The sequence below is a fragment of the Haemorhous mexicanus genome, chromosome 6 (genome assembly GCF_027477595.1).
Source record: "Haemorhous mexicanus isolate bHaeMex1 chromosome 6, bHaeMex1.pri, whole genome shotgun sequence".
Classification (NCBI taxonomy): Eukaryota; Metazoa; Chordata; class Aves; order Passeriformes; family Fringillidae; genus Haemorhous; species Haemorhous mexicanus.
In genome coordinates, this window is record NC_082346.1 from 50,764,609 (window position 1) to 50,784,525 (window position 19,917).

At 39.2% G+C, this 19,917-nt stretch overlaps 1 protein-coding gene across 2 annotated transcripts in view; it reads left to right on the forward strand.

Moving 5' to 3' along the window:
* Window positions 1-19,917, forward strand: part of UNC79 (unc-79 homolog, NALCN channel complex subunit) — a 107,039-nt gene that overhangs the window by 9,682 nt on the left and 77,440 nt on the right. For both annotated transcript variants that reach the window (XM_059850204.1, XM_059850203.1), the window contains 11 exons: window positions 1,354-1,658; window positions 5,079-5,249; window positions 7,995-8,087; window positions 9,379-9,434; window positions 10,062-10,191; window positions 11,745-11,809; window positions 13,580-13,668; window positions 14,899-14,939; window positions 16,177-16,205; window positions 17,254-17,480; window positions 18,461-18,632. In XM_059850204.1, the coding sequence (XP_059706187.1) occupies window positions 1,354-1,658; window positions 5,079-5,249; window positions 7,995-8,087; window positions 9,379-9,434; window positions 10,062-10,191; window positions 11,745-11,809; window positions 13,580-13,668; window positions 14,899-14,939; window positions 16,177-16,205; window positions 17,254-17,480; window positions 18,461-18,632 (1,378 nt within the window). The remainder of the gene's footprint in view (window positions 1-1,353; window positions 1,659-5,078; window positions 5,250-7,994; window positions 8,088-9,378; window positions 9,435-10,061; window positions 10,192-11,744; window positions 11,810-13,579; window positions 13,669-14,898; window positions 14,940-16,176; window positions 16,206-17,253; window positions 17,481-18,460; window positions 18,633-19,917) is intronic.

Genomic DNA, 19,917 nt, shown 5'->3' on the forward strand with positions numbered 1-19,917 from the left:
TTAGTGCTATTGGCTTGTCTTTTATAAGTTTAGCACTGACTGTGGGAACAGAGTTAAACCAACAGCAGCTGCTTTTGGAAATCCCAATGAGTGAGAGGTGCAAAAAGGTGCTTAAAAGGAAAAAAAAAAAAACCAACATTGTGTGTGGGTTAATATATTTAAAAGGTGTATTATATTTTATAGGCACATATAGAGATTATGAAGTAACCCTATAATTGCTTGATAACAAAACTATAACACTGCTTAAGTGAGAATTCATTTCTTTTTAAAATAGTGGGGTTTATTTTTAAAAAAATTAGATTACCATGTTTACAACCATGTTTGCAACATTTTTAAAACTACATAACAAGCTGGTTGACGTATAGCCTCTATTTTGATTCCCACTAAATTATTTTTATTTTTTTGAAATTATCTCTCCTTTAGTTTATAGTGAGTTATGTTGAATAATAACGTAAGTAACAGCAGGAGTGTATGGTAACATACTGTCTGATCTGCAGTTACATAATTGGTCTTGCTTGCTTAGCCCTTAGATTTTTGAAGGTAACTATTTACCCAAGGAGTGTTTGTATTCATAAAGCAAAACGTTTCCTCCCTAAACATGGGAAATTAAAAACAAACATAAACAACCATTATCATTAGCTCACAAACATATGCTAAAGACCATCTACTATATATTATTTTATGACTTTTCCAAATGTAGTTTAGTTAACATTTTAGAAATATTATATTATTTCTAAATCCATGTGCCTGTTTAAACTTCATTATCTCAAATGATACTGAGTGAGTGGTCATGAAACAGTATCATAAAATACATACGGACATTATTTTAATGCAATAAACATGTGATTTTTAAGACTATCTTAACAAACACACATGTTTATTCTTTGCTAAAACATGTTTCTGCAAGTGCCACACCTATATTTTGCATGTTTTCAGTCAGTTGGCTCAAAAGATTATAGGGGGGAAAAAATAAATCTCTTAAAATCCTCAGAATCTCAGAGCAAAATACCAGCCTATTTTGACACAGCTAAACACTTTTAATTCTTAGAATTTTTCTTAACTGTGAAACATGGGTAGGGCACTGAAACATGCATTTTTATATTTTTGCTCCTTATGAACCAGATAACACATGAGATGCAATGAAATTTTCCTAGACGTCAATTTTTAATTATCTTATCTTGAAGCATGGAAGTAAATGGTTGCTAGATTTGTAGACATGCTGGTTTTGGTAGTGATTGCATCTTATGTGGGATGTATCTGGTCTTTTATTATTTGTTTTATAGTGTCATTTCAATGTAATGTGCTGTTCTTTGTGTCTTTGTTGTCTCTTTTTTTTCTTTGTCCCCCCAACAGCATTTTGTCCCGCACAGGGAAGAAGGAGAATCAAGATGCCTCCAATTTGACAGTGCCCATGACCATGTGTCTTTTTCCTGTGCCATTCCCACTCACCCCATCTCTAAGACCACAGGTCAGTTCCATCAACCCTACTGTTACTCGCTCCCTCCTTTACAGCGTCCTGCGAGATGCTCCATCTGAACGTGGCCAGCAAAGTCGTGATGCTCAGTTATCAGACTACCCATCTTTGGACTATCAAGGACTTTACGTGACACTGGTGACACTACTGGATCTAGTTCCCTTGCTACAGCATGGGCAACATGGTAAGCAGGCCCTTGAATGATTCCAGTGCTGTGAATCCATGAGTGGTGCATATATCCAGTAGAAGAGATGGGCCTAAACTGACCTGGATCTGGATTTCAAATCTCCTGGGATGCATTTATATCCAAGTGTTCCGTTTGACTTTCTCAAATAAAGGATTTTTTTTGCAAATTGTGGATTTGGGTTTGAATTCTGAGGTTGTCTGAGTTTTAGTGATGTGCTGGTGGTATGTAACTGAAATACAATTGTATGTAACGAAAATTACACAGATGGGTGTAAAAATACCCAGATTTTTCACTTGAATCTGCTGGGATAACTTCAGTCTGTCTTTTTGGGGTGGGTGTCTTAAAAATGCACGAAGAGCTTGCAAATGTGTATCTGGCCTATAAGAAATACACAGATTGAGTGTTCTGGTGAAGGTCCATCTCTACACAGAGTATAGTATATATCTATTTGAAGAAAAAAACACAGTAAAATTGTGCTTTGAGATGGCTTTAAGGTACTCCTGTGTAAAATAGATAGCAGCATCTCTGTCTGACTGAGAGAAAAACAATAGTGTCTCATGTTTTAAATTAGCTGCAAGTGGTTTTTGTGACTGTGTTGTATTTCTATTGTTTTCCTTAAGTTCTGCTCTGCATCTGTCTGGCTTGTTAATCTGTTAGCCTTTCCCTACTGGGATTGAGTACCCCAGTGTTCTCCCTATGTATTAGCCAATGTTAATTTCCACTGTGGTATCATGATGAATTTCTTACATAGTTCACTATGGGAAGATGGTTGTCTATCTGATAACGTTGCTGAAATTCTTCAGAAGGAAATTTGTTTCTGTTAAGTGCTGAATTCCCTTTGAGCTGGCACCAGTATGTTTGAACCCAAGACTGCTGCACTAGGAAATGGTATGATCTTGCAAAAGCAGGGCCTATAGCAAGATACAGACTAGTTGACTTAACTTAAATTCTTAGAAATGGTGGAGTTAATTATCAAAAAGTCTTTTCCAAAATAGATAATACGGTGATGATTAATAATCAATGGAGACCTGTAAAGAGCAAATAACATTGGGCAAACTTTTTTTTTTCTTTTTAATGGCAACACAGGGGCTCACCTTGAGTGGTTTTTCTGTCCCTAGTCACATTTTTGTTGCTGTGTCATTTTACATCCTAGTAGGCAATCCTGGGACACGATCCCCACTTGAGTAAGGAGAACACTCTAGGAGTAATTACCAGTGGCTTGGCAGCTGGAAGGGTATAACAGTGAGAAATCTTACAGGACTCTGTGCTGGGTCTAGTGCTACTAAATATTTTAAATTTTACTAAATATTTTTATTTTAAATTTTTTTTACTTAGGTGATAGAATTTGGATTTACAGGTGTTATCAAGGTGGTTGCTAGCATGTGCTTTGTGTGAGAGATATGTGATTCAAGTAATTGTGGCAAGTTGCATTCTGTTTTGAAGTGTCTCCACAGGAGAAATGTAAAATACTCTGCTTAAGAGAGAAGTTAAAGGAAATAGAGGCAATACTAGCTTGGAAGCTGTATTGCAGAGAGCTCTGGGTGTTAACAGTAGATCAGAGAAGACCAAAAATCACCGGCATATAAATTTTATTCTAGCAATGTGTAAACATTTTTTTTAATGTATGAGGCACCCAAAGCATTATGTTTATTATTCTAACAGCCTTAGTGAAGCCTCAGCTGGAGTAAAATTTTCAGATTTGTCCATCTAGCTTGAAGAAGAACATGAACTATTTGTGAAGAGTCCAGGAAAAAACAACAGAATGATTTGAGGTCTAGGAAATGTGAGCAGTGAGAGAAAACCGGAAAACATTTGGTTTATGTAGCTTAGAAAAAAATGGAAGGGCGGTGTGATTATTGCATGAAAATACGTAAAGGTTGCTGTGAGGAAAAATAAACTAAACAAATCTATTTATGGTTAAAGTTGATCAGGATAAGAGGTTACACACTTAAATAGCAGCAATGGAATTTTTTTCTAATGAAAAAGATTTTTATATGATTAGGATGATTAAGCATTAGGATGGATTGACAGGAGAAGGAGTGAAGGAGCGTCTTGCAGGTTTTGAAGAACATTTTAGATAAATATGTGCCAGAAATAATTTGGTTGACTCATGCTTGGGGCAAGGGGAGATGTCTTGCTGTTTTGTATGGTTTTGTGTGCAGAGAATCAAATTTTGCAGTACAACTTGTTGTTTATTTCTTCCTCAGCTTAGTAATTGATTAAAAGAAATAGATTTTTTTTTTATCAGAACAGTCCGTGCTGTTTGGGTAAGTACAACTGCTGTGCAAGGCAATCCTGAGCTTTGGCCCAATCAGGTTGTAAAAGAGTGTATTTAGCTGGTGAATATGTCGTGCAGGAGGAGCCCTCTGTAGCATTGAGGGTCTGGTTAGACTCCTGCATGGAAGGCTGGCCAGAACCACTGAAATGGGCTGCCAGTTTTAGTTTCTATGACCCAAGGTGTTTACAGCTACAGATCTCTGTGCTTTACAGAGACAGTGGGAAGTCACACCAGGTGTATGGGTGAGGCTGAAGGCCTGTGTATGTACTTAGGGCTGGGGAATAATTAACAAATGCAGGAGGAAGGCCTTCTGATGGCTCTGCATCATCGTACTGGCTCATACTCAGGCTTCACTGAGTGCTGTAACCTTTGTCAGAGGGTTATGGGCACCAGCTCACTTTCTTATTTGGGAGAGAGTATGAAGATTATTCCACAATGCCCAGATACACAATAAACTATTGCCTCTTTGGATCTTAAAATGTTGCACAGTTATTAAGGATCCTTTCCAAAGAGTTTCAGTATGATTCATTATAATAAGGATAGAAAATCTTGATAAGCATGCCTATCCTTTTAAGCTCTGGCCACTTTTAGCCTCAGTGGTTTCCCTGGAAATCAAAATCTGTAGTTTAATCACATGTGGCTTGAAAAATACAGTGACACTTCCTATAGTCAATATATGTGAGGTACTTTGCAGAACTCTTGAGGGTAATTAAGATAAAGTTCTTATTTTATTATGAGTAGTAAAGACTAGAATGAAGGCCAGATTTTGCAAAAACCAATACAATGTGCATTTCAAATTCTGATTTGAGAAACATCTCTGCTTAAATTCAAGCCATTGTATGTTAATCACCATATTATTAATATCAACACTGATTTTAACTGATTTTATAGGCTTTAGCTTTCATATTCCCTTCAGACTCTTTGGAGTAGTGTTCAACAGCTGTTTCCCTCTGTTTAGGAGGGACTTAAAAATTGAGGGTGAACTCACTTATCTACAATGATTGTCTTTCCAAATTACCTTGAGAGGAAAGCTGGAATTCAAATATAATTAATTTTTTTAGTTTTGTACATAGAAAGTACATAGTCATAATTACGTTTTCATTGTAATGATTCTATATTTCTTTCATTTTATTCAACAGATCTTGGCCAATCAATTTTTTACACTACTACATGCTTACTTCCTTTTCTCAGTGATGATATTTTGAGTACTTTACCCTATACAATGATTTCAACATTAGCTACCTTTCCTCCATTTCTGCACAAGGATATTATAGAGTATCTCAGCACATCTTTTCTGCCTATGGCTATATGTAAGTAGAACTCATTCTAGTATTGTTCTCTCTTGGCACATAACAGTATCAGACTGTACGAGTCAAAATTTGGTCTGTCATAGCATTGTAATGGAACATCAGTCTCCTTGCAAACATAAAATAATTTCATGTGACTGTTTTCAAAGGGAAATAGCTCCATAATTTTTATTTATTTATTGCACTGTGTTTTGGTGTGAATTCTTCCTTCCTTTAAAGTGTGATGTTTATTTAAGAAATCACTGTTTTCAGATTCATTGAACTTTCAGTGCCAGCAGTGGGAGTTGTGAGTACAGAATCAATGGGCAAACTGCTCCTGAAATAATAGATGCAATAGCAACATGCATAATTTTTGCAAATGGACTATATCTGGATGTAGAAGTATGATTTTTTTCAATGTGATGATGTTGTGGTGAATTTCTGATTTTCTCCCTCTCTGTCTTCTTGTCACTTCTCTCTAAGTTCTATACAAAATGGCTGTGCCTGTAATGTCTCCTTTAGCAGTTAGGACTGAATCTGATGGTCCCTGCCTTTTTTCCTCTTTTTTCTTTTTACTTCCCCTCTGTGAAGATACCACATGATTACTTAAGGTCCCTGTCAGTGTGGATCTTGAGGCGTGTTCTGAATGCTTGTCCATGTACCTGACAAAAAGCATGGTAGGACTTCAGCAGTAATGAGAAATGTAACCATTTTCTGCAGAGAGAATCATTAGGGTCAATATTAGGTCAGTTTTAACCAACAAGCCTTTTACTGTGTGTTACCAAATGGCAGAAGCAGATTCTCCATCCTAGCAGATGCTCAAAACACAAAATCCCCCTGGATATCTGCTCTGGTTGGCTTTGAGCAGAGGGATTGGCCAAGATGGTTTCCAGAGGTCCCTTGATTTTGTGAGAATGTCTCTTCCTTACCTCTATATTCCTGATCTTTGTGGAAAAATGTGAACAATTTTTGTGCAGAGATCAAGAGTAATGTCATTTAAGCATGCAGAAGATGCTGAAAGAAGTATAGTTCAGTGTTTTGAGATTAATATTTAATACAAATTTATCATGTGTATTTTCTGACCAGTCAATGATTTTGGAAGAGTCCCCTAACTCTCCTGGACCTCAGTTTTCTCATGTAAAATATTCATTTTTAGTACATCCTGATGAGGTTTTCTCTATTAACTTTGACACATTTAATGACAGTGTGCAAATCAAAAGTGCTAAGATACATTTCATATGAATGTGCAATAGGTCCTCTTTGTGTTAAGAACAGAATTTTGCATTGAAAAACTCCTTTTCCCACTGCTGTAACCTGTTAAAGAACAGCTGAGGGTGGTGACTTACCCTGTCTGTCCTCAGATCTGTAGAACTACACCTCAGAATAACTGGTTGAGTCAAATCCTTGGTTTACTTAAATAGATACTCTTCCCCAACTGCCCCTGATCGAGATTGCATCCTTGCATTTGCATTTGTCATGCTGGCTTTCTTCTCTATCTGTTTTGGTGAGATTTCTGTATGACACCAGTCTGCTGCTTTTTAAATTTACTAATCTAGTACTGTGTCCTACTTTTTTGCTGATGGCTATATTTAATTGCCCAGAGCTGCCAAGTATTTTTCAATTTAAATCCATAAAAATACACCTTTCTGTAATAATTTGGGGGCACTTACTTGTGTGGATAACATTAAAAAACAAATGAATGAAGTGCAGTGAAGAGATCCATAGTAATGTCGGGTCATGTGGATAACAGAAAGGGAGAAAGTCTCCATTTTCTCTTCTCTCCTTCATTTCTATTTGAGTGTTCTTTTAATTAGTCTCCTTGTCTTCCCCTGCTGGGAATTATATGCTCCTTTGCAAGGCAAGTGCAGAACCTTTCTTTCCCTTAACCTTTAGTTCTGATTCAAACCAAAAGGGAGGATGCAAGAGATTGTCTAAGCACTTGGAGAGCCAGATGGGAGGGATGAAAACAGCTCGCTGAGCTGGTAGCTACAGTTCTGTGCTTCTATCCCAAATGCTTGGTATTTGGGTCCTGGCAGCCAGGCTTGGGAAAGTGCTGTGAGGGTGGAAAGATACTTGTGACATCTCTGTGGAGGAGCTTGCCTTCAAAGCCATGTTGCCATGTGAAAGTTCTGCAGGGTTTTTCCAAATGTATGCCATTTAATAGTAACCACTTTGTGGTTCCAGGAGGAACTCCAGCCACTTCCTGTGTGAGGTCAAAGGTACTGAGGTGAAGGACACTCTGGGCTGCTGTTCATCATTACCTCAGCCCTGTTCACATAACCATGGGACTGATCTTTCTGGTCTCCAGCTGTAACTTGAGCTCTCAGCAGATGCTCCCTGAGGAGTAATCTTTGCCCTGCACCAGCAGCTATCACCAGCCCCAGTCCTTCCTCAGCACGCCTCAACAGCAGGTTTTCCATTTCACCCTCCAGTTCCTCTTCACCCTTCCTACAATCCAAGGCCTAGGTGTGCTTGGCTGTTCAGGTGATGTTATTTTGACCAGTCTGTGGATTCTGAAGGAGAGGGCCTGAAAAGGCAACTGGTTGATGCAGTTTTAGGGATGAGGTCACACTGATCTGGAAAACCAGGTGTGTGCTCTGTCAGTCAATACCTAGCCATCTTTCTCTTCCACTTTTTTTTGTTTGTTTTGTTTTCATGACATGGCACCTTAGGAATTCTAACTGCATGAGTTGGAATCAGTTACATGCTATTCTCACCTGATTTTGCTATTACAATGAAAAATTTATATATTTTTTCCTTTCTTTTGAGTGGGATCTTCAAAACGAGAAGGTGTTCCAGCACATGTCAATCTGTCTGCATCATCAATGCTGATGATTGCAATGCAGTACACATCAAACCCAGGTATGTGTAAACATGCAACATGGTATCATTCGTTCTGGAACTGTCAGTCAGGACGTATTGTCAAATGCAATCAGAAAAGTTTTCATAATGGGAAAAAACTGTATTGTTTTCCAGCACACGATGAAAAATTGTTGATTTTAGTCAAAACTGAGATTTCTGAGCATCATGCTGGAAATAATCCTTATGTAGATAAGAGATCCCTTTGTGATGGAGAAGTAGGATTTGGCCCAGGATTGGAGACCCTGATCTACTCACATGTGACATCAGAATAAAGTGCTGATATATATACTGTCAGTGTTGGAGAGAAATACTACTTACCTTGACTACAGAAATTCATAGTACTGTCTTATACCATGATTCCACTATCACTGAATTCACAACTGGTACTCTTTTTCTAAGGAAGACAGGTCATGCTGGCTGCAGGCTTAATGGAACTATAATGAAGTTAAATGTAATTAGGAGTATCTAAACAAAAGTGAGGCAGTCCCTGTTTATGCATTGGGATCACATAACCAAATTGAAACCATATTTAACCCCAGTGAGCTGTTACCTTGCATGATCATCAGCTGTCAACTATCTTCCTGTCTTATGTGGATGGGTAGATGGTGTGTGCGTGTAGGAAGCCCCCACTGCATTGTGTGAGGAGTGTCACATCATCCTAACTTAGTTCACACAAGTAAATAGAAGCAGAACACCATTTTTAAAAGCTGGTTGCAGAAGTCAGTTTTTTTCATTAAATGTTCTGTCTTTGTTTTTTTGTGATTTCTCCGTTCAAACTGTCAGAGAAAGAGTTGCCCTGTTTTTTTTTGGGAAGTCAGACATGTAAAGTAGTTCACTTGGCTCTCATGTTTGTTTGATACAGAGTGGCTCCTATAGCCTTTTGTATATGTGGGAATAATATATTGTTACATGTGACTTCCATTGCTGCCTCAAGATGAATGACAGGATACCGTTTTCACTGTGACAGAGGGACAAAGTTTTAGTGAATCAGCAGGTATCTTTCAACTGGATGTGTTTGAAAAAGATCTCCATTGCTGTGCAAAAAGCTGTACCCTCATGGTAATCGTCTTCCTGTATTTCTTGTCAGAAAGAAGCTACTAATACTCAGTTTCATTTATTTTGTGATGACTCTCAGGACATTGATTCTTTAGCAAGCCCTTTAAAATAAAAAATATTTGAATGAGGCATAGATTTCTGGATGGACAAAGCAAAGCCAATCAGCTGATTATGTAACTTCTGTAGCCTGAGTTTCCATGTCCATGTTAAGTCTATACTGTCTTTTCTCTCTCAGTGTATCACTGCCAATTATTGGAATGTCTCATGAAATATAAGCAAGAAGTATGGAAAGTAAGTTTATGATCATATATACTTTGTGGAAATGACTGTGCTTGGGTAGTAATAAAAACCAGATGGCTTGAAAGTTGAACTGACTGTATGCCAAGAAGTTGTAAATGATCTTTATACCCAGTCCTCCCTCTGGATTATGGACAGGAAGGTCCCTCTAATTTTTAGTTTACAGAGGCAGTTCCATGTTTTATAGAAACGAGCTCTGTTTCCTAAGTACTATGTGGTTGTGGCTCCAGTGAGTGAAAATTTCAATAATGAGCAGGCTTCTCAATTTATGTGGGACTGGACTTTTACAAGAACTATTTGTGAGTATTGTTGTCTCAGTCTGCTCTGAATCTGGTTTATTTATCTGTATCTCACCTCCATGACAAGACAGAGAATTCATTTTGCTTTGTTAGTACACTGTGGGATGGGTGGTTGCTGTTGCATGCTCTGATCAAACAGAGAAGCATCAGAAGCATTCAAGTTGGTCATCTAATCTGTCTCTAAGAGCATACAAAGGAGGTTTCTTAGGCCATTAAATGTGTTAATTTTGTGTGTTCAGCTGTCTTTGAACAGAAGTACAATGTATTGAATTGTGGAGTGTTACCTTGCAAAAATGAACATTTTGTACATCTCTTTCCTTAGGATTTGCTATATGTAATAGCCTATGGACCATCTCAAGTTAAACCTCCAGCAGTACAAATGTTATTTCACTATTGGCCCAATTTAAAACCCCCTGGGGCAATCAGTGAGTACAGAGGACTTCAGTACACAGGTCAGTGCAGCTTGTTTTGTATAGGCCAAAATAAATAAATGATGAAGAGTGTTAAAGTTACATTTTTACAGTTCTATGATGTATTTGACTCTTTTTGTTTGATAAATTGTACTTTCATAACAGTATGCAATATCCATTTATCTGCATTTTCAAAACATGTCATGAAAAATAGAAACTCAGATCATGGCTAGTAAGTATGTTGTCTTCCTCACAATATTAACTAAACCTGAATTGAGAAGAAATAAATATCGTGTTTGTAACAAATAGTCTGTGAAACTGCTGCCTGGGCCTCCCAACAGTTCTGGTTTATGTTCCTTTCAATTACTGCTTTGGTTGCTTTTGTTGTGTCAGCTGCTAACACTGCTGCTGTTGCTAAGACTTCTTATCTGGCTGTTACTGTCAAAAAAAGTCATGTGATGTCTGGTGCAGTTAGTACAATGGATAAGTTCTCAAGGTTGATTATAGGATGAAAATGGGGGCCAAAGTCAGGAGTGCAGCTGGAGTAGGTTCATGGTACAAAGGCCTCTGTCTGCCAGACTCCCCAGAGATACTGATGGGATAGTGCTGCCACAGGGGCAACTGTCCAGCCACAACTCATTGCTTTTCCTGCTTGTTTGTCTCAACCTCAACCTCAAACCTTTGTTTCAAATAACCTCTGTCATATGACATAGGTTTTGTTCACTTTTACAATTTCTGGACCAGAATGTGACATTTTAAATTATGAAAATGAAGGGTTGGAAGAAACCTTAGAAGAGCCCTAGACCAACTCAAGTGCAGCCCTAATGTTCCCAGTAGAAGTTTGTCTGATCTGTTCTAAAGCCTTCCCTTGAAGGGTTGATAAATTTTCTTGACTATTGAGAAAAAAAAAATTCTTCATGTACTGCTCTGCATCATTTCTTCCATGCAAGCAGGTCTGTAAACTAATCATGATGGTATTCTTTTTGAACTGTTACTAGTACTGGATAGACTGGGGTTTTCCACTTATATGTAAGTTTTTTGCTAATATATCCCAGAACGGGATGAGTATTATCTGCAGTTGCATGGTATTTTGACCTGGGGTCATCCCTAAGAGCATCCAAGTGTTGCCATTTGAGCATCCCTCTGTTGTTTACTTCTTGTCTTTACGCACCCAAGGCTCCTTCTGTCACTGGACTTGTTTTCCTTTGTCCCAGCTGTGTTTTCATTTTGCCTGGGAAAGTAACTGCATTTACTCAGCTACTCCTACCATCTAGCTCCTGGAGTGGAAGGATAGTTAATTATTTCAAGATGCTGGTGAGATCAGGAAGAGTCTGCAACCCGAATGTGTCTTACTTTTTCCATTTTCTCACTGAATCCATGGTTCATTTAATTATATTGTAAATAAGTCAGGAGGCAGGTATGTTCAAGGTTGTTTATGGTAATTATTAAGCTTCCTGAGGAATGGCTACTTGTATCATACTCATATTTGTATAGTACTTAGTACAAGAGGATCTTGTTGTCAATTGAGATGGCTAGACACAAAGAATATAAACATCTCTTCTCCTTTATTAATCAGCCATGTTTTGGTTTTGCAGCCTGGAATCCTATTCACTGCCAGCACATTGAATGCCATAATGCGATTAACAAACCCGCTGTGAAGGTACTGCTGCTGCTTTAGGGGCCAAACCCGCCTCTCTGGGACAGGGCAGGTTGTACTTCCACCGCAGCCATGAGTGTGGTGGTGACCAAAAGCAGGTGCTAAGGGAGTAGCAAAGCCTGTTGGCACCAAGGGGGCCACACCTTTGTGAATATGGTCTTTGGCTGCCTCAAGCAAGATGAGGTTTTTCCTGCCACTACTGTGGGAAATCTTGAAATTAAACATGGCGATGGTTGTAGAGTACTTTATAAAATTCTAAGCTGGCTCCTGGCTAATCCATGTAAATGTTTTCCTGAACACACACATAAATGTGTATAAATATGTGCACAAATATTACTGCATACAGGAAACATTACTTCAATTCTGTAGGTATGTGTTCACCTTGGTGTCTTGATTGAGCTCATACAATGCACCTGCTCTGGTTATGATCCTTTGCTTGGAATGTGTCCTAAAGCAAATAGCAACAAAGCTTTACTTACCTGTTCTGCAGCCCTGTTTGAGGAAGGTAAATTGTATCTTTACTGTTTACAGGCATAGTAAAAATGAAAAAGCTTTGACCAGGCTCACAGAACAATATGATAGCAGAGGCAAGAACAGCAGCTGAAGTCCAGAACATACTGTAGTTAGGTGTACTGATTAATTAATTTGTATCTAGTTAAATATGGAGGTACAACCAATTTTCCTGGCATTGATTTGTATACTAATCTAATTTGTTTAGTCAGAGTTCTGCAATGAGCCTTTTCCACAGGCTGTGATAGGACATAATGATGGCACTTATCTCGAAAGTCCTGCAGGGCATCGCCTTCCTGCCCACTCTAGGCATTCTCAATGATTCCTCTCTCACAGGAAAAATGCTGAAAGGTGCTTCATCTTGTAGTGGTCACTAGTTCCAGGCTAATAATACAATAGGGCAAAATATTAAACAAAGTATAGTTTCAAGCTTTGCAGATTAAGTACATGAATATTTTTGAGTGATCTGTTAACCTAATTTTGACAGAACCAATTTTGATCAGTCATCACTCAGAAAAGTGCAGCATAAATAGATGATTTGGTTAATAAAGATGAGAAACATTCAAAGAGGTATTTGTCTTTATGAATAAAAGTCTTGCACTGCAATGGAGTAAGAGTGATCAGAGTGGTTAAGATGTAGTGTATGCATGCATACTACTGTGCAGTGTTTCCTTTGTAGTACAGAACACTTGAACAAATGAGTGTGGAACTGGCTGTTAACTGTAGCTGTTTTCTGTAACTGACGTATGTGAAAGGATAAAAGCTAATGCAAGACAAAGTCTGGACCTATGTTGCCAAGGGAACTGTGAGTCTTTGTTCTGTCACTGCAGTTATGCTCTGTACTTGAAAACTCTGATGACTGAAAATTAGATTTTGCTGGATTTTTGAGATAGAAAAATCTAGACCTTTCCAATACCTTGTCCTAAACAATGGATCCTCTAAGTGCTGTCCCTTTGGGGACAAAATAGTAGCAGTGTAGGTGAATAGGTGATGTGAGTATATAACAAAACATACTTGTCTTTCAGAAAGTGATAATGTTGGTACTGCAATATGTCCTATTTTTTACGGGCTCTCACATCCCTATCTTTGTTAGAAATAGTTTGAGATTTTGTACACCACATGCTGAGTACTATCATTACTAAATGCTCTTAACACATATCAAAGCTGTGTTACATTTTACGTCCTAGCATTAACATGTTGAACTTTTCCAGCAAGCATCAATGAACAGAGATGTTAAAATCCTTTTCCTTCCCCATGTTTCAGATGTGCATTGACCCATCCCTGTCTGTGGCTTTGGGTGATAAGCCACCTCCCCTATATCTTTGTGAAGAGTGCAGCCAAAGAATTGCAGGGTAGGTAAACCAAGAGCTGGAAAATGATAAATATTGTCAGACTCCAGAGTTATGAACTCTGGAGTTTTGCTTTTTTTCAGCATGATTAGCATATAATTAATATATGGTAAACCTGTTGAAATATATGGAACTCACTGCTACTCAGTATGAAATATATGGAACTCACTGTTGAATATATGGAACTCACTGCTACTCAGTATGAATAAGGATTACAGATATTTACCCCACATGATCAGCATTTGTACCTACCTTTAAACAGAGCTTTTGATTTGAGATCTCTGAAAGAATAGATACTGTGGGATACATTGACTATGATAGGGAAACCTCATTATTGAACCAGCTTATGCTTATGAAACATTTTTTGTCCTCAGTTGTCATTTAAAACCAAACATTACAGTGAAAGTTCATTTACAGAGCTTTCACTAATGTTTTGTAACATGTATTTCAGCTTAGTCTCTAACATACACCATGAAGCAGAAGAGATCAAAGAAGTTGATTCAGGATTGGCCAGCACTTGGAAGGAATGTACCCTGAAATAAAATAACCTCACTTTGTTTTCATTTTTGGTTGCCTTTTTTATCTTTAAATTGCTACTTTGGTTTGCATTAGTATACAAAATCTACTGATACTTACAGTCAGTGCCAGTCCTTACTTCAAATAGACAAGGTTACAGGTAGTTCAGAACCTAAAGGAGTGTTTTCCTCCTCAGTTTCAGATAACTTTAAATCACACTGGCTGTAGGAAAAGCAATTACATCTCACCTTAGGTTTTTAAGTCATCATTGAATTAAAGCTGCAGGAAAAAGTAATTGAATTTGGTAGAAGCATAGCTTTTAAGAACACACAGACAAAACAGTACTGGCACTTTGGCTTCTTTTCTACATTCATCTGTTATGCTTCACTACCATTTCTTAGCTGTCAGACTTTCAGAGGACACTCTCTTTTAATTTGAAAAATTTAGGTCTCAAAAGTAATTTTTGAAAACGTTGAACATGGTGACCATCATCATCAAAGTGGTAATTTGTGCTAAGACAGCACAACAAAGAGATGTAATGTAAACCAGTCTGCAGTTTATAAAATTACATTTGAAAAAAGCAGCTTCAGAATAATGGCATTCCTACCACATTGATTTATCTAAATTTCCTCTGTGCAAAAATAAATCTGTGTGTGTGTGTATATATATATATGTGTGTGTATAAAAAGAAGGCTAATTATATATACATTTTTATAGGGATCACAGTGAATGGTTGATTGATGTTCTTCTGCCACAAGGTAAGAGATATTTTAAGGGTAGGTACAAACTAATCATAATTGTAGAAAGCTATGCTGGTATTTCTCCATACTGTATTACTTGAACTGCTGCATTCTGTTCAAAAATGTTGTTTTTTTTTTTTTTTTTTTTTTTTAATTTAAAGTAGCTTGTACTTAATGCTGCTTAATGTCCTTAAAGAGCTATGAAGAATTGACTAATCCTCTATCTGAAATACTGTGCAACTCTTTATGTGTGAGGAAACAAAAACAATTGAACAGATTTTCAAATCCTGAAGCATTCACAATTGGAGCCAAGGTTTTAAAAAGTACTTGTGTCCCACAGTGCTGCCCAAAAAATGGGGCTAGTTCTTCCAGTAACCTGGGTCTGATTTGAAAGCTCTAAAAGCTGCTGAGAATCTGTAACACGAGACTGCAAAGGGTATCAGAAAAGGACATAAAATATTTTTTGATGATCCAGTCATTGATCCAGTCATTGTCCTTTGGCCAGTGAGAAAACCTGATATTTTGTTATCTACTAGAATGCAGACAAAGTGTGTTGACAGACAGCATATTATCTGAAATAACCTTTCCAGGGATAGAATGAAGACACTGCCTGTCTCTTTGCTTTGCAAACTGAAAATTCTTAAGCAGTTGAGATTTTCTTGCTGTCTGCTTTTAGTTGAAATGTTACCCAGATAAGGAATATTTTATTTACTTAAGGGAAGCACATCTTCTTAATCAGCCCCTTAAACTTACTGAATCATATGTTGCCAGGGCAACACATCAAATAGCTACTGCTTACAGGTTGAATCTGCAAACATTTCTCTCTGAAATGATGGGCCAGACATAGTGCCTGCTTTGGCATTGTTCATCCATATTCACTACTCTTTTATGCTTTCACAAGAGCTTTCACAAGCAGTGTAGGCTCACCTGAGCCATGTCTCCTACAGCATGGCACAGCTGTGTGTGCAAGGCTGCTTTTGCAAGTCCGTCTGTGAGGCAGAAGCATAAGCAGAAGGTGGATGGGTTGCAGAGCCCACCACATTAATGCACCAAGGCTGTTACTGTATTTCAAAGCAGAAATAGGCCTAAGTGTACAGTGTCCTAACTCATGCAGGCTTAGGGGTCTCAGTAGTACCTGGAAACACAAGTTTAGCCCAGAGACTTCCTTGCAGGATGCCCATTTTCCCATGGCTGCCGTAGTAAACCACAAAGATCGTCACTTTGTGTTCATGTTTTGTATGCCTTCCCCTTACAGCTGAAATTTCTGCTATATGTCAGAAGAAGGTAAGATTGAGCCATTTCTGTGATGGGGCATGATTTGATGTTGTGTGTAATGTCATTCCATTACTGTATAGTGCGTTCTTTGTACCATTCCAAAATTTCACAATTTATCCATGAATGCATTTATTGGTGGATGGAAATAATTCAGCAGCAGCAGGTTTCTTTTTGTTAAAACTGACAATGTTGAGTTGTCAGTTTTAGTTTAAGTGGCAATTAGTAAAGCAATCCAATTATGCAATTGAGCTCTGTTTGTGTTTTATAACTCTGAAGAGGATAGAACAAGAGATGAATTTTAAATTTAAGTTTTTAAATATCTTCTCATGTCCTCGAAGACTTGGATTGATCTTAAATTGGGCAAAAATCAAACTCTAAAATGTGTATTTTTAAAAATACATGGACTGAAAATCTTTAGTGCTTGGCTCTGAAAAGGTTGCTGACAAAAAGAATCTGCTTGCAGTACATACCAGCTAATGTGTTTTGATAAGACTTTTATAGCAAGAGATACAGTGTATAAGATATTGCAGTTCTCATATGGCAAAGAAAGCTTTTCTGTTGGGCTGGTTTGCTAGGTGGCAGAAATTTCAGGTGCTTATTTCAAAGGCTTGTACAGTTTCCTTTGATAAGGCAGATCCTTACATAGCATAAACTGTGGCATGGTGGCAGCATTTTTCTTTGCACTCTTAAGGATCTACCTGTTGCTACCTGTAAGTTAAAAAGACTTTCTGAAGCATAAGCAGCTGTTAAGAGAACTACTGTAAAATCTAGAGGTTGCTCCAGGTCAGGTTGAGGTTGATGATTCAAATGTCAGCTTGGTGTTTCAGAAGAGGAGCAACCGTGACATTTAAGTCCAGGCTCAGCATTTAGTCCTGAGCTTGTTTTTCTGGAAGGTCAGTGATGTTTGGCATCAGGAGGTTGCACACAGTAGTGCTTAGACAGAGTGATTTTGGAAATTGCCAGCACTTGAGCCAGCTCCCTGGTGCTGTCTCTCATCCCTGTTTTCGGTTCCATTTTCCATAACGTGTGGCCTGACAAACCCTTTTTTATTTTCCAGAACTGCAGCTCCCACGTCAGAAGAGCGGTTGTCACGTGCTTCTCGGCGGGCTGCTGCGGCCGCCACGGCAACCGGCCGGTGCGCTACTGCAAGAGGTGCCACTCCAACCACCACAGTGAGCTGGGCGCGGCCGCCGAAACCCACCTGTACCAGACCTCGCCGCCCCCCATCAACACCCGCGAGTGCGGCGCCGAGGAGCTCGTGTGCACCGTGGAGGCTGTCATCAGGTACTGTGAGCCCAGCGTCAGGCCTTGGTGTCCATGCTGCCTGCAGGTCTTGTGCTCAGGTGGATTTTAGTTTCACTGGAATAACTGGGGAGCAGACACTGAACTCCTGCTGCTTTAGCGGAGAGTGGCTCAGCTGGGGACAGTGTGGCTGGACAGTGCCCAGGCAGAAAGGAACCTGGGGGTGCTGGTTGACAGCTGGTTGAATTTGAGCCAGAAATGTACCCTGGTGGCCAAAAAGGCCAATGGCATCCTGGCCTGCATTAGGAACTGTGTGGCCAGCAGGAGCAGGGAGGTCATTCTGCCCCTGTACTCAGTGCTGGTGAGGCCACACCTTGAGTGCTGTGTCCAGTTCTGGCCCCTCAGTTTGGGAAGGACGTTGAGATACTCAAGCGCGTCCAGAGGAGGCAACAAGGCTGGTGAGGGGCTTGGAACACAAACCCTGTGAGGAACATTTGAAGGAACTGGGGGTGTTTAGCCTGGAGAAAAGGAGGCTTAGGGGTGACCTTATTGCTCTCTGCAGCTTCCTGAAGGGAGGCTGTAGGCAGGTGGGGGTTGGTCTCTTCCACCAGGCAGCAACTGACACAGAAGCAGAGGACACAGTCTCAAGCTACATCAGGGAAGGTATAGGTTGGATATTATGAAAAAATTTTTCACCAAAAGAAAAATAAAGTACTGAATGCTCTTCCCAGGGAGGTGATAGAATCACCATCTCTGGATATGTTTAAGAAAAGACTGGACATGGCACTTGGTGCTATAGTCTAGTTGAGGTGTTAGGGCATAGGTTGGACTTGATGATCTTAGAGGTCTCTTCCAACCTTGTGATTCTGTGACTGTTGTCCTGATGAGGAAGTCAGCCTGGGATTTGATGTTGTTTCAGGAAAGTGATGACATCATATGGTTTAACGTCTAGTTACTCTTGATTAGATACCTGTGTCCACTGCAGGAAAGGTGCATTCACTGACCACAAGCTTTTTTTATAGCTTGCTGAAAGAAGCAGAGTTTCATGCAGAGCAGAGGGAGCATGAACTCAACCGAAGGAGGCAGATGGGCCTCTCCTCTTCCCATCACTCCCTGGACAACACAGACTTTGATAATAAAGATGATGACAAGCATGACCAACGCCTCCTGAGCCAGTTTGGAATATGGTTCTTGGTAAGAAATTCTTGTTTTCTTCTCTTTTCTTGATTGCTTCCCCTTTACTTTCTGAAGTCTGTTTTGCCTCTATTTTTTTTCTCACTTCTTGGCTTTACTTGGAGACTTACTCTGAATTGTAGGTAAGAATTTGTCCTGTGAAGCTGTCAGACTTGGATATTTCATAACTAGTTTGGGTGGAGCTGCTGACTGCCTCTGAGTCTGCTACAAAGTATATAACAGAATTATTCACTTTCAGTTTTTTAAGTGACTTCTGTTTGCTTCTGTTCACAAGTGCCCCCTGGTGAGTGCCATTATTTTAACTTTAAAAGGCAGTCCCCTAAAAATCTATTTTCCCCCTTCCAGCTTTCAACATCACTTTCTGGAAGCAGAGCTTTCTCTCTTACCTCTGAATAGGTAGGAGGACTCTTAGTGGGATGTTGTTCCTTCCTGCAGTCAGCTTGATCAAGTTGTGTCAGTCAGTCTACTCCATTCACCTGGTGTGTGTTGACAGAATGAAGCCCTGGGTTCTACCCCTACAGCAACTACCAGAGATTATTCCAAAACAGCAGGACTGCTGCTGGCTGGTTCATGAGCAGGCCAGGCTGCAGCCTCTTAGATCCTCAGAAACTGCATTCTGCAGTTCTCCTTAAGGAGAATTCTTTTTCTCAGGCTCTTTCCAAGTCACCTTTTTTTCTCAGGGGCTCTCCAGTCACCCAGTGACAGGTGGACAAATAGCAGGACCCCTCATCCATTGTCTAAACAGAGGTAGGATCTCTGGATGGCAGGGTGGTAGGTGTGGAGTTCCTTAGTGCCAAAAGAGCTGCTCTGCAGTTTCAAGGAACTACATGAATAAACTTTATATTCTGCTGACCTCTTGTGGGTTCTGTTGTTTAATGTTGTCTTAGAATTAAAGACATCTCTATTTTTTTTTTTTCCTGATGTGTGCATCTATTCTGTATTAAATGATGTTGTATAAAGACTGAAGGTCTATATTTCCAGAAGTAGAATTAAGTGCAAACAGACCAGGTTATGTTTCACTGTACATGCCTCATTCCTGACATTCAAATTGTACCTTTCTGTGGTAAGGAGGAGGAACTCACTGTCTCCATTCTTTTCCTGTAAAATCTCTTGATCTCTCTGTAGTGGATATTGACAGAGATGACCACACAGCTTGTGAGAAATATTGGGTTGCTGTTTTCCTCCACAAAATGACTATCTTTCATGCAGAAACTGGAAAAGGGGACAAGAATTCCTTTTAGAAAGGCTGCTGGTTGAGTTAATGCCTTTGAGTTAATGCTCAGCT